General features: G+C 39.3%; 1 protein-coding gene across 1 annotated transcript in view; it reads right to left on the reverse strand.

The window, feature by feature from the left end:
• LOC129280432 (oncoprotein-induced transcript 3 protein-like) overlaps nucleotides 1-14,890 on the reverse strand; it is a 41,522-nt gene extending 26,632 nt beyond the window's left edge. Inside the window, exons 1-4 of the mRNA XM_064111946.1 lie at nucleotides 14,770-14,890; nucleotides 12,501-12,634; nucleotides 10,356-10,477; nucleotides 546-705 (exon numbers count right to left, since the gene is read on the reverse strand). Of these exons, the coding sequence (XP_063968016.1) occupies nucleotides 546-705; nucleotides 10,356-10,477; nucleotides 12,501-12,634; nucleotides 14,770-14,842 (489 nt within the window). The 5' untranslated portion in view covers nucleotides 14,843-14,890. The remainder of the gene's footprint in view (nucleotides 1-545; nucleotides 706-10,355; nucleotides 10,478-12,500; nucleotides 12,635-14,769) is intronic.
• Between the last annotated feature and the right edge of the window lie 12,937 nt (nucleotides 14,891-27,827).

The raw sequence follows: 27,827 nt of genomic DNA on the forward strand, positions 1-27,827 counted from the left end.
AGGGTTGACCTCCAAAACATATTTTGGGGGCGGAGTTGCACTTCCGTAGATAATACAATTATCATGCACTCGTTGAAGTTTGTACTTGCAAGGCAGTGCTTTGATTGACAAGTCACCAATAACACAATACCGCCTTCTCTCATGAATTTAATTCAAATCACAGTTTTCGAGTGAACATGTGAATGGTACGACGATTCTAAAGACGAATTGCAATCTTCGTTACAATGATGATTTAATATTCTCGCGTGAAAAGGCCCATAGAAATGTGTTTGATCCGGCCACGGAACATTCTTGCTCTTTTTTCCTACATTAACATAATAAAAATGCTAATGCTATAGGCATTTTGGGACAAGCATGATCAATATGTGCATATGTTTCTGAAATGTACCCCCTCCCCCAGTAAAGTAACTACCATTCAATGCTACTGATGCACGCAATTCAATATCTTTCTTTAAAAAGTTACGTCCTTGAAAAGATATGATTGATTTCTTTCGGATGATTTTTATCCCTTATTTTTAGAAGTAAGAAGTGATTTTTTTACTCACCGCACAGTTTGCTGACACGATACACGAATTTTCAAGTACATCTTCCCATGTCACGACTACTATTGTGAGCAATGACCGGCCAATAAACTCAGGGGTAGCTTCTAGAATTGCTTGTTCAGCTTGAGCACATGTTGTTGCGTCAGTACCTTGGTCTGATATCCTGGATATGTATCGACAATAGCGGAAATATATCCAATATTCAATTGATAAATAGCAACAGGTGGAAGATTCGGCTGCTCAATTAGACAGGTGTCTACATTGACACCCCCCCCCCTCCTCTCGAGTGAGATTCATGAAGGAAGAAGGACGTGAAATGGTATGATGATATTATTCTTTAAAAAAGCCCAGTGCAAGACCGCGAATGACTTTTATGTTTGGAAATTCAATGGTGCACATTTTTCGTTTGTTGCACACAACATAAATAAAGATCATAGACCCGTTCAACTCAATCCACCCCCTCCCCCTTAATGAAATACGGCCAAGCGCAATTTAACAAAGACGTCATACAATGTGTCACAGAAAGCGCTAAACCAATTGTCGACGTACTTAATCACAAACACTAGTAGCAAAATCAATTTCATGAGCGAGTAAAACAGTTAGGAGGAAAGATTCCCAGTAATGACCCTTCAAACGTTGGATTTATAAGAAATTCTGAACTAACTAAAGTACATTCCTAATTTCTTGCCAACAAATTATTGATTAATCTTGAAAAAACTAATTATATAATTTTTAAAACAAAAAACAGGAATATTAATGAAAGGGTCTAGGCACGGAAACTATCATGTTAATCACATGACGTTGGACACCAAATATTACATTTTCTGCCTGCTCGATCTCAGAGTTCAAAAGAAATAATGAAATGTAACCAAATTAATCCTTCTTCATACCGTGAAACCACATATCGAAAGTATTGGAATTTTGTAAATAACGAGATTCGTAATAGCAAGCGTAAATATTATAATAATAAATTTATAAACTTATAAAAATAATCCACGTGCAACTTCGAAAGTTATAAATGAAGTTCTTCATAAAGCCTTTAGGTCTCATAATTTTCAGCTTGAAGATGCAAACAATATAGCTTCTTATGTTGATAAGAATTCGATAGTAAACATAATTAATTCATATTTTGGTAATATATGTCTTTACATTAAAAATAAACTTGATTCAAGTAATTTTGTCGATGGAAACTTTGAACAATTTTTACATGGGAATTTCGTCAACGTTTTTTTCTAGAATAAAACACGGAGATATGTTTGAATTTTGGAAGTGGTTTATAAACTGGATCCCAGTAAGAATTCAGGGTATGAGATCATTAAATGCAGTATTCGTGCCATAGCTTCTCCACTTTATATTTTTATGCCTCTCTTGCCCAAGGGAAATTACATAGATCTCTTAAGATAACAAAATTAATACCTTTTTTAAGAGTGGATATAGAAGTAAACCTATTTATAGGCCTATATCTCTTTTTAGCACTTTTTGTAAAATATTTGAGAGACTTGTTTACAATAATTGATGACTTACATTTGACACAATGATATTTTATGTACCAAACAATTTGGATTCAGACATGGGCTTAGCACAAACTTAGCACTTACTGATTTCACAGATAGACTTGCAAGGGCTTTTGAAATAAACAAACCACAATTGGCATTTTTTAGATTTAAAATGGACCATTCTATTTTACTTAAGAAATTACAATTTTATGGAATCAGAGGTTTAGTTTTACAATGGTTCACTAGTTAATCATGTTAATAAACGGTAGAAAACAGTTTGCAAAAATTCAGGATTCATCTCTGATTGTCGCAATATGACCGTAGGCGTACCGCAAGATTCGATTCTCGGTCCGCTCTTGTTTTTGTTATATATCAACTATCTCAATTTGCTAGTAGTATTTTGTCAATTTTGCTTTTCGACAATCTTTTTTTAAGTGGAAAAAATCTAATATATATAAATAACATACTACAAATTGAATTGGTTTATATCAGCGATTTTTTTTTCTGCAAATAAACTATTGGTAAATTATGATAAGACATGATCTTCAAATCTAAAATAAAACAGAACATTGATGACGACTTTGTTAACATTTCTCTTAACGGTATCACTATTAAGAAAGTAACCAATACATTTTTTTACGAGTGACCATTGACTTTAACCTCTCTTGGAGAGTGCACATCGATAACTTATGTACAAATATCTCACGCCATTGTCATTTTAAATAGACTAAAAAAAAACCTTCCATTAAATGTATGTGTTACTTTCTACCACACAATGATTTCACCGTATATAACTTGTATAACGTGTATTAATGTATGGGTTAAATTGTGCGAAATACCTTATCAATAGAATGTTCATATTACAAGGAAGAGTAATTAAAGTAATCACAGATAATTACAGATAGTCATTAACTTGCTTATACTGATATTCTTTTTAACAAACTTAAGATCTTAAAAGTTCATGACTTGTACTATTTGCAAACGGCTTGTTTTGTGTTTTCAGCGATGAAGAAGCTCATACCTTTAATGATTATTTTGTGTATAAATATAGGTATAATTGTCGCAACTTTCGTGATCTGAATATCTCCTCCTGGGGTTATCAATTTTCTCAAAGTACTATATGTTATAGTGGACATGTTTTATGTAATTCTTTGCCCCAAGATGTGAAGTAATGCCCAACTTTAAGTAACTTTAAAATAAAATATAAAATAGTTGAATTGTTACATTGATAGTTAAATATAACTCTTTGCACGTTACTTCCTTCTCCACCACCCCCTCCCCCTTCCAGATCAAATTCTTTTTTTTTTCTTTTGGTGAAGGGTCTTTGTTTTTGTTGTTTTCTTTGTTTCTTTTCTACTTTCTATTTATCTTATCTGTTTAATCTTTTTTGGCAGTTTACAAGGGATCAGCCTACACAGGTCAATAGCTTATTGCTGATCCCCCACATCTACTGCTACTGTTATTATCCGTCCATTTTTTTAAATTGATTTCTCGTGTATATTTTCTTCTTTATTTTTTCTTTTATTCATTATCTATTGTGTATATTTGTATGAATATGTTTATACGTTGTATCTCATATTAAAATGTTTTTATGAGAGATGTGAAATAAATGATACTGAAACTACTCGTAAACTAGTCGTGAACTAGTCGTGCAATGCGTGCCACTCTTGCCATGGCACAACTTGGCCGAACGCCGTTGCGCACAGTTTACGAGTAGTTCACGCCAATAATCCCCAAAATTTGTCTTGTCAGGAGTTTAGACATTTTAAAATTTGGCACGACATGCACTTCAAGGATTGTTCCACACTTGCCTGCACACTTCACGACATGGAACGACGTGGCACGATTCGATGCGTAAACTGGTCGGGCCCTGAAATCGTAATAGCAGCAAAAGTCTTCAGGCCGTGTAAGCCATGTAACATTATGGTAGGCCATTGAAAACACAGGACAAAAAAAGTTTTAATAGAACGTAATTCTACGTCATAAAAATATTATGGGTAGAAGTTCAGGGATAACATGACATTCCTTAAAAAACACATAAACCTGAAATAACATTTGCTACATTATACATCCCCGGGTGTGAAAATTAAAATTTAAACACTCCTTGAATGAGATCATGTGCTCATAAATTTCGTATTTTCCGATCCCCCCCCCCCCCGACATTTCACTGTCGATTGCTACTCTAAAGCACTCTATAATTAGGAACATCTTTCAGACCTGATATTAGTTTTTGGGAGTACAAAAAGTGCAAACTATGGTGCTCAAATTAAAAAGAAAAACCAATATCCACATTTAATAGTGTGGCACATTTTCAAGGTGTGAAATAATAGTAAACAGGGGTTTATTTTTATACTCGTATGGCAAATCTACACTCAAAAGTCTATATTCACGATTGCCAAAGATTTGCCCCTGTTAAAGATATAGGACATTTTTGCAATCACTATGCAGACGCTTTTAAACGCATAGAATCTTTTTGTAAAAAGTCGCTCATGATAAAAACAGCCTTAATTTGTCGAAAATCAAAACAGAAGTGTCGTCTTGGGGCCCGTTTCTCAACACCGGGACAAGTGAGTCATATCTTTATCCACTAACCACGGAGTTAGCTCCAATCTTACTGAACCCGGCACGGAAGGCTTCCTTACTAGAATCCCTTAATGGTCGATATACTATCGGCAGAAAGAGCATACGAGACGTAGCCTAGTCACAAAATATCCTAATTTTCAAAAAAGCAAAGTTATAATAAAACTGCAATTATTGTAAGGAATGGGGAAATACATCTAATGAAAATAATAGGAGATCCACAATTTTGTATGTAATCAATTGGATACTTGAAAATGATCTTTTTGGACATCTATATTATGTTTATTTACCATTTACATGGGAATGTATGTTATTTTGGAGGAATTAAGAAAATGGCATTTAAAATTTTACCTTCCATCTTTAAAATAAATCTTACGGCATATACTAATACTTGTGAAAGTTTCATGCTTTAGTCAAAATTTGCAAAATTGTTGTGATTTTTTGGAGCTTATCCGCTCTACTAATATGCATTATACATATTAAACCATGAAGACTGGAGCATCCAATTGCTGAGAAAATGAAATTATGAATAATTTCTTTCATGACTCAAAATCACAGACATGTGAGATGGGTATATATACTCCCGGGATATCAAATTTTAATAGTGTACGGAAGTAAACCATAAAAGTTTCCTAATAATGTAAAATGATGATAATTATAAGTTTTTTTTATAATTACAAAGTCATCAAAATCTAGCGTAACACAAATTGTCGAAATCTTTGGATACCGAAAAAATGATTTGACAAATTTTATGATACTTGATGCGATAATTCCTCTTGCAGCTCCAAAAAGCTAAACTGGAATGAACTCTGCAATATGTCGTGAAAGATTGGTGTCATAGTGAAGATCTCTATTTTACAATAAAAGGAGAGTGCGATGTGCAAGTAAAAACCTAAATACGTCTTAAAGAACAAGAGATCCGGTTGGAGGCTGCAGATTTCTAATGATGGGAAGAGCAGCATCTTTGAATGCTGGTAGACCTGTTTTGTATACAACTTCGCCAGGCAGGTGGTTCCATATTCGGATTGTCCTTGGGAAGAAGGAGTATTTGAAGGAATCAATTGACGATTTTGGCACAGCAAATTTCACTGTATGGTCCTTCCTTGCAATATATGTTGCCGGAGTGACTATAGCTGGCATTGGCATGTTGACCAGTCTGTAGTGAATCTTGAAAAGAAGAGAGCATTGGTCCAGGAGTCGCCGATGATGTAGTGTGTCCCATCCGTGAGCAGACAACAGGTGTGAGGATGACGTAGACCACCTGTAGTCATGGGCAACAAACCGAGCTGCTGTTCTTTGCACTTGCTCAAGGTTTCTAATGGCAGTCAAGGTGTAGGGATTCCATGCCTCTGAGGCGTATTCAAGCTGGGGTCGAACCAGAGCTGTGTAAGCTCTCGACTTCACTTCTCTTGAGCATGGCGAAAGAGTTCGGCGGATAAGTCCTAGGGTCTTGCTGGCTTTTTGCCTGATATTTTGGCAATGTGTATTCCAGCGAAGATCGGGTGTTACAGTTACTCCCACGTACTTATACTCCGAGACTCTTGGGACAATATCATCCTGGATGTGATATTGGTAGATCCTTGGACTGCGTTTCCGAGTAAAAGACATCACACCACATTTTTAACGTTAAAGTGCATGAGCCAAGATGATGACCATGAAGTTAAATTATGAAGGTCCTGTTGTAAAGCACTATAGTCAGAGTCTGATGAAATTTCACGAAAGATTACACAATCATCAGCAAAGAGACGTATGGATGATGAAATGTCATCTTTGATGTCATTGATATAGAGAAGGAAGAGAGTAGGGCCGATAACTGAACCCTGCGGTACTCCTGATGAGACCTCCTTCTATGATGATTGATTCCCATCAATAACGGCTGACTGTGACCTTCCAATAAAAAAGCACGGATCCAATTGAGAGAATCCCCAGAGATGCCATAATATTGTAGTTTGATGGAAAGACGTTCATGCGGTACCCTGTCGAAGGCTTTCTGGAAATCCAGAAACACAGCATCAGACTGACTACGACTTTGAAGTGTTTGAGAGCACTCATGGACCACCGAGGTAAGTTGTGTTACAGTTGATAACCCTTGTCGAAAACCGTGTTGTGCATCGGCAAGAATGTTATTTACTGCAATGTGCTTTGAGATGTGGCTCAGATCGATGTTACAAAAGCTTGTCTCCATTGGGATGGAACCACACCATTATCATAACTTTGCTGAAAGAGGAAGGCTAATGGTGGTGCAATTTCATGAGCCACAAGCTTGAGCAGTCTTGGTGGAATCTCATCAGGCCCACTTGCCTTTGAAGGGTTTAGCTGTAAGAGTTGCTTTTCAACACCAGATATATGAATATACAGCTGTTCTATGCCTGGATATGGAGAGGGACCTTTCTGAGGCATTATTGAGTGGACATCTTCTTGGGTAAAAACAGATGTGAAGAACTCATTCGAGCTTTCAGCTTTGTCAATTGGCGTAGCACACAACTTCGAAGCCCATCGAAGTGAGGGTATTCCAATGTTCTCTGTTCGGCAAGACTTCACATATGACCAGAATCTTTTGGGGTTTACTGTAAGACTAGCTCCAATGTTTTCGTTTACATAGTCAGAATGTGCACGGTGAACTATCTTAGCAACTTTGTTGCGGAAATGTCTATATGTTTCCCAACCAGCAGCAGTGGAGTGCCGACGAGCTTTCTTGAATAGCCGGTATCTCTTGCGCTTCTGGCGTTTGATGGTAGGTGTTATCCAAGGTAGGTGTCTTCTGTCTTTTGTCATCTTGGAAGGCACAAGTTGAGACAGATAGTTGTAGAGAAAAGTACTCCAATTTTCTTCAACACTTCGTTTCTCTGGACTACTGTCAAGAAAACCTTTAGAGAAGTCTTCAGCAGCCTTTTTGAGGCATTCGGGATCTGCCTTTTGAAACTCATAGACTTTCCTTGGTGGTTTGACTTGAATCTTTGCACTTGTTGAGAGCTTGCAAACAAGGATGTTGTGGTCTGATATACCTGGGTGTACATGCATATCCTTAACAAGTGCTGGATTTGAAGTAATAATGAGATCAGGTATGTTGCCTGAGGCTGGCCTTGTTATGTCCCTAACAGTTTGAAGCAACGAGAACTGCAGGAGGATGTCCAGTAATCGCTGATGGGATGCTGCACTTGCAGGATCAGTGGTCGACTGAGATTCCCAATCAATATATTTTTAGATGATTAAAGTCTCCAGCAATTATAATATTGGGAAGCCGCCTATGATGTTTAGACATAAACTTCGACAGTAAATTATGAAGACCCGCTAGACTTGTAGACCGGTTACTTGGAGGACAGTAATAGCTGCACAAGAAGAGGGATTTGCTGTTTTCAAGTTTAATGTTGCACCACTGTAGTTCACAGTCCACATCAAAATCAGGACATGCACTAAGGGTCAGTGAGCTGTCAATGGCAAGGAATACTCCGCCACCATGTTTGTCCCTGTCCTTGCGGAAGACCAGATAATTGTCTGGGAAATTGAGTAAGTTGATATATCACTGTCAAGCTTAGACTCACATCCAAAGATTACATCTGGTTTGTGTTGTGCAATAGAAGCCTTGAAGTTTGCCTGCTTCGTCCCACTCTTCAGCCCATTGCAATTTATGACCATTGCTTTGATATCCTTTTTTTTAATATCGTCGGCGCGAATTACTAGAAGAGAAATGTGATCGGTTCTGGCGAGCAGGAGTGGGTTTTGGTGTAGATGTGAGAAAAGTAGGCTCACGGCATTAATCAGAGTCCGAATCATTTTCCTCACTTTGGGAAGAGCTCAATGGGGAAAAGCTATTCGAATGTGAAAAGTCCGGTCGCTGAAGAGAAGTAATAGAGCCGACATTTGGCGAATCACATTTGATACAAATCCAAGAGAAGCTTGTTGATTTATTGACAAGACATTGGTATGAGCTTGGTGAGATGCACGCACATGAAATGTGGCACCAATATACACAAGCATCACATAGTAAAGCAGCATCATCATCAAGGACTGTGTCTTCGCAAATTGCCCATGGATGATCTGGTTGCGGAGTGTTCGATGAAGGCCCAGGATTGGTCTCAACCTGGCCACTAAGTAGTAGAAGAATGGCAAAATGGCCTGGAGATCTTGAATTGAAATTTAGTAGACGTGTAGCCATACCACTTGTGGGCTGTTTTGCAAGAGATGCAATCACTATCATCTTCAAAGTACAATCATCACAAGATATAGATGTCGTAGATGTAATATGTCTGACTTGAATTTTTTGCTCAACACAAGAAGAATACATAGAGTTGCAAGGAAACAAAGCAGGAAAGAATGTTGAGCACTGTAATTTCCTCAAACCCATGATGACAATAATGATCTCCCACTGTAACTCTTTAGGATAAATCAGTAACTATTGTTAGACAGGTTGATGTAAACACACACAGTCACAAAATCAAAAAAGGCAAAGTCAAACTTACCAATACTGTATAGCATTAGCAATGGCAAAGCAAGTTAGACTAAGGGCCAAAGGCCCTATTATTTTGTCGTAAAATTTGCAAATAGAAAAATAAATCTATTTTCAGTCATATGTATCCAACAAATTGTCCTTCTTTCTATAACTTTCCTTCTATATCTGGATCCATCAAGGAAAATCAGAGATCCGTAGTTCAGTGAGAAGTTCAGAGTTAATGCTGGTTACTCACACAGACTTGAATGGGACCACAATAATGATACATACAGTATACAGCATTCAGCATTGGAAAAGCCAAAAATTGTTTCCAAAATTTCACGATGAAAGTTGACCAAAATCAGAAAATAATCCACTGTCATGGAGCTTGAGACCCTTAGGAAACAGATTTTCAATAATTTGTTGGTTGATTTCCAAGATAAAAAGGTGGATTAACTGGATTTTTCCAGCAGAGAAAACCACACAGACACCTCCCATTCAGACATATTGAATGCAATGATAAGAGTCTGATTACTGAGAATAAGAGTCCAATTATGGATGGTCTGAAGTGGTCATGGTGGCAGAATTTCTATCTATTAAATTATTTTATTTCAAAATGAATGGTATTATAGCGTTTGGTCAACAGTTTTCTTGTAGTTTCTGTGCATTACAATATTGAACGTGTTGAATGAGCTATCCTACTTGTCTTACAATGTAATTTCAACTTCTATGATTAATTTGGTTTTTTGCATTTCTTAGTCTACGCACGTGATGCCGCTACGTCATTAATAATCATGAGAGGGTCGGAGGTGTCATACATATTTAGTCAGGTCATTGTCCCCGATCTTGGCAAAGAGGACTTCGTGAAACGATTAGCGGACAATATTTTAGCTCACTATCTCTGATTTTTGTCAAGAAGTTAGACTTATGGCGATGTTGAGAAACGGGCCCCACCACTCTGAACAAACGACGTGTTTTGCCATTTTCCCCAATCTTTGGACGATCAATATTCGACAAAAAACCTCTTAGCTGTTCTTTGTGATATGACTTGCAAGGAATTGGTGCGTTGTATAAAGCGTTTGAGTAGTGTTTTTTGAAATACGTAACTATTGACTCGGCTTCCATTACATTTGCTCCGGCGACAATTGCTCCGCTGTAAATTCCACAAATTAATGGAATAACCAACTTAAACCCTGGATTTAACACTATATCCAAAACTAAACCCTCATCTTAGACGAAATAAAGCCTGGAGCAATTGCCGCCGGTGCAAATGTCGTGTCACCATTGACTCGAGATTTGATACAGCACCTGAAGTAAATATTGCCTGAGAGTAGGTTATTAACATCGCTTGCAAATACTCCAAGGGCTGGATTTTGTTGAGATGATCCGTCTCCAGCTTCTCGGAAAAATACCATACCATCGGCCGTAACCTTAATGTAAAAAAAAAAGTTTCAGTCTGAATAATAGCATTGGCGTACAGATAGAGGGGCTTTGGGGCCATGGCCCCGAAAAGTTTCACAAGGGCCAAAATGAAGAAAGGAAAATGTTATATTATTTTCTGAACATCTGAACAAAGTGCCGAATCTATCCAAACATTTGAAGGAAAAAAGGTTAGATTTAATCACTTGCTTCCATATCCCTTATCTTTTCTTCTTCTTTAACAAAAATCTTTTTAGCCTTTTGCCTCGCCCTCCATATATGGACCTCTCAAAATATTCGGCTCTTTGTGCTACGGAATAATAGTTTTTAAGGAGAGCGAGTTGAGGTGCAAAACCACCCTTATTCCCTTCCTTTCACTTTCTCCAATTAACTGAAAGGGGACATTGAACAAATAGTTTTCTCCGGTTGTCTTAGATAAGTAAGTACATAAAAGGACACTTATAAGAAGAATCGAATGACAAGTCAGAAGAGAAAAGGAGCAAACGTAATGAATTAAAGTTGGTAAAATATGATTTTGTTGATTTGATGACCATCAGGAGACGCCATGAAAATTAATGAATTCCATCGCTTTAAAATAGAAAAATGATATCATTACTTTCATTAATATAGCTTTCCGTGTGCATTGCGGGTCACTGTTAAGGCCACTGCACCCGACGATTGGTCTTTGACTCGATTTCGTAACCATGGTAACGTTGATTGCATATATTGAGACGTTGATCATCTTTCTGTGAAAGTTTGTAAATCATCGTTCAAATATTTTATGCTCAAGTCCGTCAATATGCTACCCTCAATAAAAGCAAAATCAATAACCAATCATAGTGACGTCACAGCATGTTGGTATTCTGAAATTTAATTCGAACCTCAAATATAAATATTATATTCATTCACTCATTCATTAAAATAAAGGAAAATGCGTTTTGTGACAAAGTCGGATGATAGACGAGTCGCAAGGTGTGCGATGGCCTTCAAGCTTTGTAATTCAGTCTCCAGACACAAAAATACATCATTACGCAATAGAAAAATTGGAATCACCTACGTCATTAGTAGAAAGGGCGATTTTTTTTTTCAAGGAAACTAAGAAGCATTGTTTTTTAGCTGACGCAAATAAGGTAAAATATTTTGAATACTCCTAAATACAAAATAAAGATTAAAGAAGTTTTGAAAAACCTTCGTAAACATCAATTCAGTTTCAGTTTCAGTTTAGCTTATTTCACTTCCATTTTCTGATAATAAACATAACAAACATATATATACTTATGTATGAATGTACATAACAGAATAAGTGTCATAAGAATACTTCAATAATTAATTAACAAATTGTAGGATATAGTCGGAGTAAATATAATTCTTTTTTTTTCCAAACATATTTTGATGATTAGACAAATTATAGATTACAGTAAGCATGTGAAAAAGAAAATGAGGGACTTATTAAAAAGCGAAGCTTGTAATGGTAAGTTCCTTTGGGATAAATTTATAGTAATCTTAATCGTATGTAATTAAAAGTAAAGTAGGACAATCTAGACCATATATGAAGAACGGCAAAATAGGTTTGAATGACAAGGAAAAAAGGGGGGGGGGCAGTGACTACATAAATAAGGGGGAGAAGGGAATAATAAAAAAAACTGGGGGGGGGAGAACAAAACAAAAAACGATTATGTGTCCAGCAGAAAAGGGAAAGGGGAGGGGAAAGAGAAATAGGGTCGAGAGTCAAGTATCGTGGAAAAGATAAAGCAGTTCATATGTGTTATACATTGTACTCATTAAGGAATGAAAGTTTTAGGTGTTTTTTTAAGGTGTTTATATTTTTATTTTGTTTAAGGCTTTGGTGAATACCGTTCCAGTATTTGGGACCTGTGTAAGTTGAAACACTTATTGAATTAAAATGATGCAGCCAACATCTTTTTGAGAAAAAAAACGTATAAACAAAACCATTCATCGAAAACCTCGAAGATACTACTCTCCTTGGTATTTAAATTGTATTTACAGAGAAACATCGTTATTAAAGATAAATACCTCAAACCTAGGAAAACTCATACTTCCGAAGTGAAATGGATTGGTGAGGTCTTCGATTCTTGAGAAATCATCCTTCATAGGTAACAGATCAGTATCCTCAAATTCAGGTGAACTTCCGTATGGAAAAAAGTATGCTAGAAAAGAAACAAAAACGAAGGAATGAGCTTTCAATTCTAACATTGGGATAGATCGCACTGACGTTCCTATTTAAAGTTGTCAGTCGTTTCACGTATCTACGATAGCGTACAGAAGACATCGAAGTGACATGCTTACCAGTCTACAAGATACTGCGTGGTATAGATGGCCTTAAACAATATATATATGTTTTTTTTTTAATCCATCAGTCATTATAACTAGAGGTCAGTATAAACTCCAAAAAGCATGTAATATCCAACTTAGCTGAGACAGTGCTCATTTCACAGAGCCGAGTGAATCAACAGCCTTCCGTCCTATGTTGCAAAAGATCCGTCGTTGAACTCTTTAAAATCAAGCCTTGACAAATTTTGGTCAAAGAAGGACAAGTTTAACCATATTGAAATATTTAATTGTCCATGCACTTCCACAACAACACAGCGTTAAAGTAATTATTGCTGATCTGTAGACACCGAGAGGCAAATACTTAAGTTTTAAATAACTTGATGCCTACTGTCGTGGAATGATTTCCAATGTATGAAATGATATCCACGATTAATTATGATTTTTTAAAGAGATTCATTATCATAATCGTCTTGAAGAGGAGCAAAATGAAATTATAGTTCCTCTATAGCTCCGTATGCCGACATTATGTTCAATTCACAAATAGGAGCCATACAATGTTGTATTGGAAAGAAGAATAAAAAAACAGAGTGATGAAAGTCTGAAAGAAATCGGACAAGCAATAAAAAATATGGCTACTTTAAAATTGAGATCCCTAAGACTATGTAGATTTTAAATCGGCAAATGGGTAAGAAAATTATGACTAGGGGCAAAGACAAATTTCTCATAGGCCATGTACTTAATTATCAGGGATTTTTGGTTTTCTCCTAAGTACCCATTCCCATGGACAGTAATTTAGATAAAACCCAGGTAGTATTTTAATTAAACATGAATTGAATTCCTAAATAAAAAAGACTCGGAAAGAGCTGGTTGCACTTGTCAATAATTTTCAGCTCGCGGTTCGCGCTCGCATTATTTGATCGTTTAAACATGTTACTTCTTCATGGCTAAGTGCAAGCAATCCTTAACCAGGTACCTATTCGATCAGTTCAAAACGTTCATATAAATTTTCTGCTCGCGCTTTGCGCTCGCATTATTAATGTAAGCCAGCTCCGCATCCTTTTCATGATTTACAAAACATGAAAAGTGTCGCGTTTTTAGGTCTAAATCTCGAAATTTTTCGCTCGCGCTTCGCGCTCGCACTAGTTGTTTAGTTATATACCTATTCTGTTTAAGTTACAAAAAGTGATTAGAATTTCATTTCTTTAGGTAAAAATGTTAAAAAAACAACTCGTGCCTTGTGCTCTTATAATTTAATTGTTGAAATATGTAACGTCTTCATGGCTATAACTTCAAACTGTCTTTAACAGGTAGGCCTACCTTTTCGATCGATCAATTCAAAACGTGTATCAAAACTTGTGCTCCCGCTTCGCGTTCGTAGTAATTATTTAGTTGCATTCAGGATAACGACTTTGCCCAGAATGTTAAAATTTTAGGAAAAAATGCATACAATTTCAAACAAAAAAATTGCTCGAGCTTCGCGCTCGCATTATTATAAATAAGGACTATGATATCATATATCTATGTTGATTTATAAGAATAAAGCTATAGAAGTGACTATTAGGACCTTCAAAGAAACAAACAAAAATCATCTTCGAGCGGCCGATCAGGGAAAATATGGCTGAAAAAATTCTGCCCCCCCCCCATTAACGAAGGCTGGATCCGCCCCTGGCCTACTTAACAAAAGTTGCAATTATAAATGGAATCATTTTCCCCGCGGAGCACGCGGAGAAATCATGATTTTGTACTGTAAATGTAAAAACTAAATTGTATATTGTGTTTGGTTAATTTGCTGATTTCTGCGTAACATTACAATTTTTTGCACTTACGGAATTATGAGGGGGGGCAAAACCATATGCTTGCCATCCCAATATTTTCATTGGTGGGGCGATCGCCCCCCCCCCCTCCCCCCAGGATCGACGCCTATGGGCCTATACATCAAAGAGTAATATTATAAGTAAGCCCTAACGCTTGTTTTGACAGACGACTGTAATATCTGATAGTTAATACTTGCCTGGAACATCATTATTTTGAGCAATGGCACTGGCGATGAAACAAGAAAAAACGATTCCTAAATATAAAATCATCTTTATGGAAAAAGGACATGCTACAGCTGCTCTGTCGATATCCAACAAACAACTGATGAAATAGACGTTAGATATTACCAGATATAATAACCGGGAAGCTTTGATCAAGGACGTTTGGGAGGTGCGACATTGTTCAAAATATCAGTAATAGAAGCGAGGTATAGATTTGTGGTGTAAACAACAGGGGGGCATGCACCGCTGACCCCACCTCCCACCCCCATCAGCTGGCAAAAAGGGGGAGGGGAATAAAGAGAAGCATAATATAGTGGAAAAGGGATAAAAAAAGAAATATTATAAATATTTTTTCACAATTAAATTAAGCATAATTTACATAGGGCCTATATATGACTTGAGTGGAGCGTTGTGGCCCAGTGGATTAGTCTTCGGACTTTGAAACAGAGGGTCGTGGGTTCGAATCCCAGCCATAGCGTAATTTCCTTCGGCAAGAAACTGATCCACAATTTGCTGCACTCAACCCAGGTGAGGTAAATGGGTACCGGTAGGAAGTAATTCCTTAAAAAGCTGTGTGCGCTATGAACGCCTAGCTTAGCCGGGTAATATAGGAGCGCCTTGAGCACCTAACAAGGTGGATATGTGCGCAATATAAATACCCTATATTATATGTGTTCATCACTCCTGACGCTCGCATTGTCTGTTTCATGAAATGCATAGTCCCGTTTAAGAGGATTAAATGGCGGTAAAAACATTCCGTTTTCAAATCAAATATACACCTAATATATTTTACTAGCTTTTATTATTATTATTATATATATATATATATATATATATATATATTATAAAACATTTGAGCTAGCGCCTCGCATTACATTTTTGGTCAGTGAAATAAGTATGCTCTTCTTAAATTCCTACATCCTTTTTTTCAGGTCCGAATATTAACATTTTCAACTCGTGCTTCGCGCTCGCAATATTTGATAATTAATATAGGTATCGCGTTCATGATTACAAAGGTGCTTATGTGTTTTGGTCAAAATATATCAACTTGCGCGGCTCTGATCGCACTTGCGTCAGTTGATTATGGTGAGTTATGACTATGCTCTTCATCAATTTCTTAAGAGTCCTTAAAATGACACATACCGAAAAAATAGCTCGCGCTTCACGCTTGCACTGTTTGCTTAGGGCCTTTTCACACGTGAATCTTGAATTATCATGGAGTCATTGTAATGATGATTGCTATTGTAATCGTGACTGTGATTAGCGTTCGTGATGCTAGTCATGTTCTAGTTTGGTTTCACACGTGCTAAATATTCGTCATTAGCATTATTTTTCACTAGAATCATCACAAATTACGATTTTTTACCGTCAGTGTGAAAGGGCGGATAGTGAGACACGTAGCATAGGTACAAAAATCTGCTTACAATGTCCAGTTTCAGGTCGGAATTTCAAACATTTTCAGGAGTCGCGCTTTGCACTCGCGTTCTTTGATTAGTGAGATAATGGGCCTTTTCACACGTGAATCTGCAATCATCATTGTAATGATGATTGAAACTCGTCTTTAGAATCATCGGACTTGACACGGAAAATTCGAACCGTAATTTCAGTGAAACTTAAATGGAATTCACCTTCGTAGTAGAAGTTGAATTCGTGATTGTGATTAGCATTCGTGATTCTATATGGTTTCACAAGTGCTAAAATTCGTCATAGCCTTATTATTCACTGGAGTCATCATTCAAATTACGATTTTTGTTTTACTTCAGGCGTGTGAAAGGGCAGTAAGATTTTTTTCGAGACTACCAACAGCCATTATGTTTCTTTTCAGTTTACTCTACCTGAATGTTTATTCGTGCCCCCCCCCCCCCATGCCATGACCTAAGGTACGCTCACTGAGGGAGATGAAAGATAGCCCAAACTAACACTCGATCATAATACGGATAGAACCTCCAGTAATTGTTGCCAACTCTTGTGACTTTTTTATTTTAATTCACTTTGGCAACCATCCCCATTCCGAACGCTGTTTATAGGGCAGCCTGATTAATCATGGTATATAGATTTTCTCAACCAACATAATATAACACGGCATTATACTAATACTCGGTACTTGTTGATATCGGTGTAACCTTCAAACCTGTCTCCTCCTCCAGGTGTGTGCACAAACAAGCATTGTATAGTGTGATATCTATAAAATTTTACTGGCAGATTTCTCAATATTTATCTCCCTTGTTAACATATGTTTTTAGTGTTGATCGCATCGCTCGAAACAATAGCGAACCGGGGACCATCTGTGCAAAAATGGCGTTGAAAAATAAATGGTGATAATGACAACGAGAGGAAGTTATAAACAGATAACGTTTATTTATACTATAATCTTAAATGATTCAAACACTGGCGGATCCAGTGGGGGGGGGGAGGTGTAAAGCAGGCCCGTGCCCCCCCCCCCCTTCCCCTTGAGAGGCAAAATTAAAATTTGTAATGTAAAAATGCCGTTATAGAAGAAGTGTGCCCCCCCCCCCTTTGAAAGTGAAGAGCTTTTTTTCTTATCAAATTTTCCTCGGGAAAATGTGCCCCCCCCCTTTGGAAATTCCTGGATCCGCCCCTTGATTCAACAAGTAAAGATCTCCTGCTGTGAAAAGGCCAAATACGTTTGCACTAGAATCAGAATGAAAAGAGTTTTCCAATGGAAATGTGGATTTCAAGTTCTTGTCAGGGTGTATGCGAACGTATCTTGTTCTTGTTCCACCTCTATTCGGATAGTTCTTTTAAATTGTATTTTAATGAATCCGTACTTTTAAAAAATTGTAAAGTTATGCTTTGAAAAAAATAATTACTGCTCTGCAATAAATACCACAGGAAGAGTTCTCAAAACAAACATTATATATATAGGCCTACGTTAATTAAACTGCAAATTTATTACTGTAAAACCCAATTAAGTCAGTGGTAATGGGGAGTTAGGCTACAATGAAATTGAGATGCAAATTTGTAGAAAATATAGAAATAAAATGCCTTTCATGCTCAAGGTCCGTACCGGGAATCGAACCCCTGAATTTCACGTTGTACCCATCAGGCCTAGGCCGGTGATCCGATATCGATTCCATTCATGAGAGTACCAATAATTGGCTTAATTGATAACTATTAAACAAAACAAATCTAGTTAATGTTTTGTCTGCATTGTGAAGTGACGTATTTTTCTCCATCATAAAAGACCAAAAATAGTAGGGGGATATTTGATATTGTGTCACCCTACTATTTTTGGTAGGGGGACACGTACCCCCTGCCCCCCCCCCTTGGGATTTCCGCCCATGGCAAGCAGTATGTTATTAATTGGCAGAAGAATTGCGTCTACCATGTCTTTACAGTGCGTCCCAGAAAAAACGAAACCGAGATTAAGCGATGATTTATCATAACTTAATCACAAATACAATAGACAAATGACCTACCAATGTAAAGCTTAGAATCTCCTCTTTCATCTGATATTAGATTATTCCTTATTCACGCATGAGTGAGCAAAAACAATTTGAACAAAGGATACCAAAAACTTATTTGGCGGGGGGTATCTGAATTTCAAAAAAAAAATCACATGCCTAAAAAGTTCAATATCTGCTCTTTTATTTGATACCTTAATAAAAAAAAATGGTCAAGAAGTAAAAAAGTTATGTTCCCTCAAAACAATGCTTGTATTTCCATAATTTCATTACATAAACGTGTTTCACCGGTTACCCACAGAAGCTATCGCATGGTTAACAAAAGACTTAATATGCATGGCTGATCGTCAACAAAATTAACGGTGTGTAGCGAACCCGTCCGCTACGGTTTTTAGTTATAATGCAGTAAACGTAGATGGCGCTATAGCATTTGGTGCGTTAGAACTCAATGATCGACTTACGCAACGCACTGCGTAAGGCAGCTCTCGGAGACTATAAATAGCGGAGTTTCGCAGTGAGTTCGTCACTTCGACGCTGGCGGAGGTCGGAGTCGGACGAAGAACTCCCTGCGCTCCTCTCCAACTGGGCTGAATCAAGAAAAGGTTTGGAAATGAACATTGCTCGCTTAATTTCTACTACTGCAAATACAATTCTGGATAATTGGTGACGGTGTTAATGTTGATAACCTGTACAATTGCTGAACAATGATGTATAATTAAAATATGACCGTTGTCATACACCAAATGTAATCATCGTCTCCAACCTGTGTGATCTATGGAATCCAATTGACTACTGCAGTATAAGCCTACCCATAGAGATTATACAGCCCCAATAGAAATCTCTGTTCAGACTACCCCTCAACACTCCACCCCCATATATTTTGGGAAAACGGAACACGCCCAGGTCTCTACATAAAGCCATATTATACAGATTATAAGGAAGCCGCTCGCATCAAAGATGGCTAGTAATTCATCAACGGATGAAGGTGAAAGAGGCAAGGGACAGGCCGGCCCCCCAGCATCCAGGACCCGTTCCAAGAAGGAGGGCCGCCACACAAATGGTGTCAGAAGTGGGATGGAGAACGTGAGGACATCTGGAACAAATGGCAGCAATTCTTCAGGGGATGAATCAGTTTCTACACATTCTGGAATCAAGTTATCTACCAGTAGGAGGAGGAAGCAGAAGACCGAGGCTCTAATGGAGATCGTCGAGATGATGAAACATCAAGCCAAAGCCCAGGAGGAAATGATGAAATACCAATCGAAGGCTCAGGAAGAGATGATGAAAAATCAAGCCAAGCTAGCTCAGGACGAGATAATGAAACAGCAAGCCAATGCCCAGGTTATGATGATGCAACAGGCTAAATCTATGCAAGCACAGATGGAGAAGCTGCTTTTATCATCCTCTAATGAGCAGAGTAAACCTACAAGGCGAAGACGAAGAAAACTGAGCACTCGGGGGAGCACAGATAGGTCTACACAAACAGCATCATCAACTGAGGAGGAGGAAGTTCCATCCAATACTACGTGGCGGAATAGCAGAGGCAATCCTATTAATTCGCCAGTACAAAATGCTGCCAGGAAGACGACATCACCAGCGGTGCAACCAACTGCTGTGCGAGACCCTCCAATTGATGACAGTAGGCTCCAGGCCATAATCCATCAAGCATTGGAAGATACACTCCAACATGGGCAAACGTTAAAACCAAGGTCATCACAGGACGCCCAACAGAAGCCTAGGGGTACCCACTTCATCAAGCCAGACAAATATGATGGATGTTCATCATGGATTGATTACAGCCAACATTTCGACTCATGCCGAGCAGTGAATGGCTGGGATGATGAAGAAGCGGGGAGGATCCTAGCATCATGCTTACGAGGTCAGGCACTAAGGCTGCTACGTGAACAAAGGCAGACAGTAGGCTTCAATGATCTGAAGAGAATGCTGGCCAACCGGTTCTCAGATAATAAACAGGCTGAGAATCATCTACTAGAGCTAAAGCAAAGACAGAGACAGGAGGGCGAGACACTCAAGGAGCTTGCACAAAGCATCAGGGAGCTCACAGCATCGGCCTATCCAGAGCTGGATTTTGATGTTCGGGACAGATTGGCGAAGGGACACTTCATGGACGCCCTTGTGAAACCCAAGCTTAGAGAGGCAGTGTTCAACAACCAATGTAAGACATTGGACGATATGGTACATGCAGCAGTGGTAGCTGAGGCCTTCCATCATTCTGAAGATCAGAGAAGTAGCAGGAAACCCAAGTACAGCAGGGCAATGACAAAAGAGAATGAGGAAGATAAACCAACTTCCGAACCAATCTCAGAAGTGAAAGCTATGGTAGCTACCTTGAACGAAGAACTCTCCAAGCGTAATGCTGAGATGACCACACTGAAGGAAGAATTGGAGGCCATCAGGACCGCATTACGGCAACAACCTCAGACTAATGATCCTAGTGACAAGCAAAAGCAGCAGCAGGGGAATTCAAGTAAATTTGATGGTAGCTGCTACTATTGTGGAAAGAAAGGCCACATGAAGAGGAAGTGCAAAAAGAGGATGAGAGACGAGGCTCAGATTCATCAAGCCGAGCAACAATATCAGAGCTCAACAAACGAAGTAAGGTCGCCCCAGGGGGGCATGGCGCGGCCGTGGAACCTGGAAGCACCAGCCCCTCAATACCAAATGCCACACAGCCAATAGTTACAACCAGGTACAATGGAGAAATCAACAAAGGAATTCTGAAGGGCATGTATGTGCCAGTCACTATCGGTGGGACACAGCTGAGTTTTCTGGTAGACACAGGAGCAACAGATACATACATCTCCAAGTCAGGCTATAGGAAACTACAAGAGAAGCCTACAATTCAAACTACTACAGAGAAGGTTATGCTTGCAGATGGCTCACAACTAGAGGTGGATGGAAATATCCACACAGAAGTGATTATAGGCCAGGGGAAGGCAAGGATCACCCTAATTGTCGCTGATATCTGTAGCGATGGAGTCTTGGGCATGGATAATCTTCTGCAGTTAGGAGCAAGGCTTAACTTGGAGACTGCTACAATGGAAACCAAGTGGGGTTCAGTTCAGTGTCGCCATGAAGACAACACTAGAACTTGCTTCCGCATCATAGCTACTGAGATGTACACCATACCGGCAGGCCGAGAAGGCATCATTACAGGAAAAGTACTGGATGGGGTTTCAGATGACGTTACAGGCATGGTCGAAGCATCAAATGATAGACGTCAACTTACACAGAAAGGCATCATCTTGGCCAGGACCCTCGTCAGAACTAGTAATGGAGCAGTCCCAGTTAGAGTATACAACCCTACAGGATCACAACGTGTGATAAAGAAGGGGACAGAGCTAGGATATTTGTCGGCAGTATCAGAACTAGATATCCGAGCATCTCATCTTTCCAGTGAGGAGATTAATCTACCAGAGTACCTGACTGATTTGTACGAGCGGAGTATACAAGAGGTGCCAGAGCAGTACCATGCACCTATTGCTAAGCTACTGACTACATACCAGGATGTCTTTTCTAAGGGAGACTATGATCTGGGGAAAACCAACCTGGTGAAGCATACAGTTGACACCGAGCAGACCAGACCAATCAAACAGAGGCCACGGAAACATCCATTTGGACAGCGAGATGAAATCAGGAAGCAGGTCAACGATCTTCTGGACAGGGAACTCATCGAGCCTTCAGACAGTCCATGGGCAGCCAACATCGTCTTAGTCAGGAAGAAAGATGGCTCCCAACGCTTCTGTGTTGATTACAGGCAACTAAATAATATTACCATCAAGGATGCATATCCTCTTCCTCGGATCGACGAGACCCTTGACGCACTCTCTGGAGCCAAATGGTTTTCAACGTTGGACCTTGCTAGTGGGTACTGGCAGGTAGAGCTTGACACGGATGCTAAGAAGAAGTCAGCTTTCCTAGCAGGTGGGGGACTGTATGCCTGGAAGGTCATGCCTTTTGGCATGTGCAACGCCCCAGCAACGTTTGAAAGACTCATGGACCAGGTACTGAGAGGACTGCACTGGGAGACGCTATTGGTCTACTTGGATGACGTGATCGTGTTCGGGAAATCCATTGATGAGGAGATGGCGAGGCTGCAGCAGGTGTTTGAACGTCTAAGACAGACAGGGCTGAAGCTGAAGCCAAAGAAGTGCAACTTGTTCAAGACTTCTGTTTCATACCTTGGGCACGTCGTCTCTGCAGAAGGCATTTCGACTGAGAAGGACAAAACAGAAACAATCAGGACATGGCCCAGACCCGAGTCAGTGAGGGAGGTCCGTGGATTCTTAGGCCTTGCATCTTATTACCGTCGCTTCGTTGAAGGCTTTGCCAGAATTGCTAGACCTCTGCACCAACTGACAGAAAAAGGACGGAAGTTTGAGTGGAACCAGGACTGCCAAGAAGCCTTCGAGAAACTGAAGCATAGACTAGTCACGGCTCCAATACTGGTATACCCTACCGAGGAGGGAAGGTTCATTCTGGACACAGACGCCAGCAATGATGGTATCGGTGGTGTACTCTCCCAGATGCAGAATGGCCAGGAACTGGTCATTGCCTATGGAAGCCGAGTCCTAAGCAAACCGGAAAGGAACTACTGTGTAACCCGTAAGGAACTACTTGCTGTAGTAGTGTATCTCAAACACTACAAGCAGTATTTGTATGGTCGCCACGTCCAGGTGAGGACTGATCATGGAGCTCTGAGATGGCTGATGAATTTCCGGCAACCTGAAGGTCAGCTGGCAAGATGGCTGGAAGTCATATCAAGCTACGACATTGAGATTATACATAGAGCTGGAAGGGTTCACAGCAACGCTGACGCTCTATCACGAAGACCATGCAGGCAGTGTAAGCGAGAAGGAGGCTGCATCTACGGAGGAGACACTAGGAATATCAACGTCATCACGTTGAGGAATGACAACCTAGCTGACATCCAAGAGGCCCAACAGGAAGATCCTAACATAAATCCAGTCAGGAATGCACTGGTGGAAGGGAGGAAGCCATCCCGGGAAGAGGCGACGGCGTATCCTTTTAAGGTCAAGGTTCTTCTGGATCACTGGGACCAGCTAGAGGTCAACGATGGTGTTCTCTACAGGAGGTGGGAATCAGGAGATGGACGTGATGTCAGGTGGCGTTATGTACTACCTAAATCTCTGATACCGGAGGTGCTACAGGACCTACACTCTTCTCCCATGGCAGGACATCTTGGTATGACAAAGACTCTTCACAAGGTACAGGAACGCTTCTACTGGGTAGGAATGAAGGAAGATGTCAGATCCTTCATTAGGCAATGTCCAGACTGCGCTCGCCGACAGAAGGCAGGGCCAGGGAAAAGAGCTCCGCTACAGCAGAGGCAGAGTGGGTATCCAATGGAGAGGATCGCCCTGGACATTATGGGACCATTGCCAGTTACTGATGACGGGAACAAGTACATTCTTGTGGTAGCTGACTACTATACCAAGTATGTCGAGGCATATGCAATACCAGATGAAAAGGCTGAAACAGTGGCACGGAAGCTTGTGGACGAATTCATCTGCCGCTATGGAGTTCCTAATGAGATACATAGTGACCAGGGCAGGAACTTCGAGTCCAACATCTTCCAAGAAGTGTGTCAACTACTGGGTGTCAGAAAGACAAGGACGACACCGTACAACCCAAAGAGTGATGGGATGGTTGAAAGGTTCAACCGTACGCTGATCAACATTCTTGCTACCCTATTGGATCCAGAGAAGCACCAGCGGGACTGGGACAGGTATATACCCTACGCCACAGCTGCATACAGAAGCTCCACGCACGACACAATCAAGGAGACTCCAAACATGATGATGTTTGGCCGAGAGGTTTCACTGCCTATCGATTTGCAGTTCTCCAAACAGGATGGAAGAGAGTGGACTGACTATGCTCAGCAGCTGAGGAAGAGAATGGAAGAGACATACCAGAGGGCCCAGCAACGTAAGGGTGTTGAACTGCGACGCCAGAAGAGGAACTATGATCGGAAATCAGATGGGAAACTCTATGAAGCTGGACAGTTTGTATGGCTCCGCAACAATGCCAGGAAAAAAGGAGTCAGCCCCAAATTGGCACCTAAATGGGAAGGTCCCTACCAAGTGGTGTCTAGACTTTCCGACGTGACCTATCGTATCCAGAGATCCCCCAGGAGCAAACTGAGAGTGGTTCACTTTGACCGTCTGAAACTCTACAACGGATCTGATGTACCGGAGGCCTGGAGGACTCAGCCAGCCGACCTAACAGACGAGGTGACTACCAATCGTGAACCAGATGTTGTGGATGATGGACAACCTACTCAGGCTTCTACTGAGACTCCAGTGGAACCAGGAATTCCATTACCTGATGATTCTAGTGACTCAGACGTCAACCCTTCACGCTATCCAAGAAGGCGGAGAAGACCTCCAGACTATTTCTATTGAACACTCATAACTTTCCATTTGCAGATAGATGTGGAACTGTATTCTAGCTGTTTCTAAAACTGACAAACTGTTAATATATGTCGATCTATGGATCTACTGCGTGGCCTAAAAAGAAGACGCAAGGATTCTGACGGTTGAAGAATGAAATAATGAGATAGAAGCACTAATCCACACGAACTGTTGAACCAATGTGGAAAACAACCCAATCTATACTGGACTTGTATATATATGTTTCGCCATATTTATGTCGTAGTGTAAGTCATTTATTTGTTTTGTGAAACACCACACCATTATCTTTTCGGATAATATTGTTCAAGGAGGTGTCCTCGACTCACAGATACTTATGAAACTAATTTTGCATAGAAGCACTCGCTGTAATGTTTATATTCAGAGTTAATGTCCACAGAATGAACATGTTTCATACAGCTAATGAGAATGATGATAATGTTGCTATCAATGAGAGCTTACAGAAATAAGTTATGGAAGATTTAGAGAGATTGATTGTACATAGTATCCATATAAGGAGTGTATACAAGAGGACATAACTCTCAGTATGATTAATACAGCGATGCATACAATTCAATACATTTTGGTTCCTTTGTCAAATTGTTTGGAATCCCTCTGCTAATGTGAGGATAAAACAAATGTGAGGACACATTCCTTGAAGAGGGGGGCTGTGTAGCGAACCCGTCCGCTACGGTTTTTAGTTATAATGCAGTAAACGTAGATGGCGCTATAGCATTTGGTGCGTTAGAACTCAATGATCGACTTACGCAACGCACTGCGTAAGGCAGCTCTCGGAGACTATAAATAGCGGAGTTTCGCAGTGAGTTCGTCACTTCGACGCTGGCGGAGGTCGGAGTCGGACGAAGAACTCCCTGCGCTCCTCTCCAACTGGGCTGAATCAAGAAAAGGTTTGGAAATGAACATTGCTCGCTTAATTTCTACTACTGCAAATACAATTCTGGATAATTGGTGACGGTGTTAATGTTGATAACCTGTACAATTGCTGAACAATGATGTATAATTAAAATATGACCGTTGTCATACACCAAATGTAATCATCGTCTCCAACCTGTGTGATCTATGGAATCCAATTGACTACTGCAGTATAAGCCTACCCATAGAGATTATACAGCCCCAATAGAAATCTCTGTTCAGACTACCCCTCAACACTCCACCCCCATATATTTTGGGAAAACGGAACACGCCCAGGTCTCTACATAAAGCCATATTATACAGATTATAAGGAAGCCGCTCGCATCAAAGATGGCTAGTAATTCATCAACGGATGAAGGTGAAAGAGGCAAGGGACAGGCCGGCCCCCCAGCATCCAGGACCCGTTCCAAGAAGGAGGGCCGCCACAGGAGTGTCAAGTGAGTTGGACGCTTGCCTGTAGAACCTCTTCATTTTATGAAATTATTGAAATTCAAGCCTTATTTCAAATAACCAGAACTTTGTTATTTCTTGACCATTTTCTGGAATTGAGGTACCAAATTAAAGAGCAGATATTGAACATTTTAACAATGTGGTTTTCTGTTTGAAACCCAGATACAGCCCGCCAAATTTTCATTCATTCATTCATTCATTTCGGTTTATTGTACAAAATACTTCCTTGTTAAAAACAGTTGGGAGACTGATACAATCAAAGATTACAATGTAAACATAAATTTCATAGTTACATAAGTGCCATGAAATAGTCAAATAATATAAAGTAACAATTAATTAATTGATGTTGGTATATTGCACTTACAAGGAAATTATAGATGAGAGCACGTTACAAAATATATTCCAAAGATAATTCCAAAGATATTTATAAATAAAAGCTATAATATGGTAATGATAACTGAATACATGCACTAAGTTCAATAAACAAATCTATAAGTTGTGAAGAAGGTTGAGATTGGGATATAAAATTAGATCGCAAAGTGGAAGGTTCACATTGAGAAATAAATGTGGAATTATGTTTTTAAAATATAATTTTAAGGCTAATGTAGGACATCTGACATACGGAAAATAAGGCATAGAGCACTGTAAATTGTATTATTATAGATTATATCATTATTATCACTGTATATAAAAATATCGTCACTACATGTATTATTATGCTATATTATTATAATCATTACCATTTAACAGTTATCATTTACATAGAGATCAATATCATTATCATAATCATCAAACACATAAGTCATGAATAGCTAGATAAACTACATAATGTAGTATTATATTGCATGTATATCCAATTGGCCGAGTTAGATGTTATTAAAATTGATGAAAAGTGAAACAAAAAGAAACATCTATGTTCAATTAAACTCTCAGGAATTAAAGAATTTTATCTTCGTATTTAATTGTGATATTGTTTGGCGGGTGTTTAATAGCCGCAATATATTTTTTTTTTAATGTAAACTTGTTTATAAATACGGATTTTTTTTTTTCATTAATAGTTAAGATCAAGTGATAACTTATCTAGTAATCAAGCATATGAAAGAAAAAACAATTGAGGGTAAAAACATGTATTATTTCACCAAATACAATTATATATTTTTTAAAGATAAACAGAGATGGATATTCCGATTGGCAAACACAACATACTGATTATTAGCATAAAACTACATGTTGGAATTTAGCATTCTAGTTAAGGAGGGAATCGCAGAGTTCTTGTATCGTTGGGTTTTGCAACGTGGCAAGTGGAGTAGATGAGCATTTCTTAATCCTGAACTACGATTAGAGATGCTTTGACGAGTGACCGGTAGCATGACACGATGGCGATCAGATTTCAGGAGACCGCGTCCAAATCGCAGTAGAAGAAGATCATTCCTGCGCTCACACAACATAGGCAACTTAAAAAGAGCAAGCCGTTGTGCATATGAGAGGGGAGACGGGTACACAATGAAACAAAGCGCACGTTTTTGGATCCGTTCAATTGCATCACTCTGCTTCTTCGTAATTCCTGAGCCCCAAACAGGGACACCAAACTCTACAAGAGGACGGATGTAAGCTTTAAATGACTTTTTGGTATCCCCTCTTCAAATTGTTTTTGCTCACTCATGTGTGTATGAGAAATATTCTCAGTAATTTCAGATGAAAGAGGAGATTCTAAGCTTTACAATGGTAGGTCATTTGTCTATTGTATTTGTGATTAAGTTATGATAAATCATC

The sequence above is a fragment of the Lytechinus pictus genome, chromosome 17 (assembly GCF_037042905.1).
Source record: "Lytechinus pictus isolate F3 Inbred chromosome 17, Lp3.0, whole genome shotgun sequence".
Taxonomy (NCBI): Eukaryota; Metazoa; Echinodermata; class Echinoidea; order Temnopleuroida; family Toxopneustidae; genus Lytechinus; species Lytechinus pictus.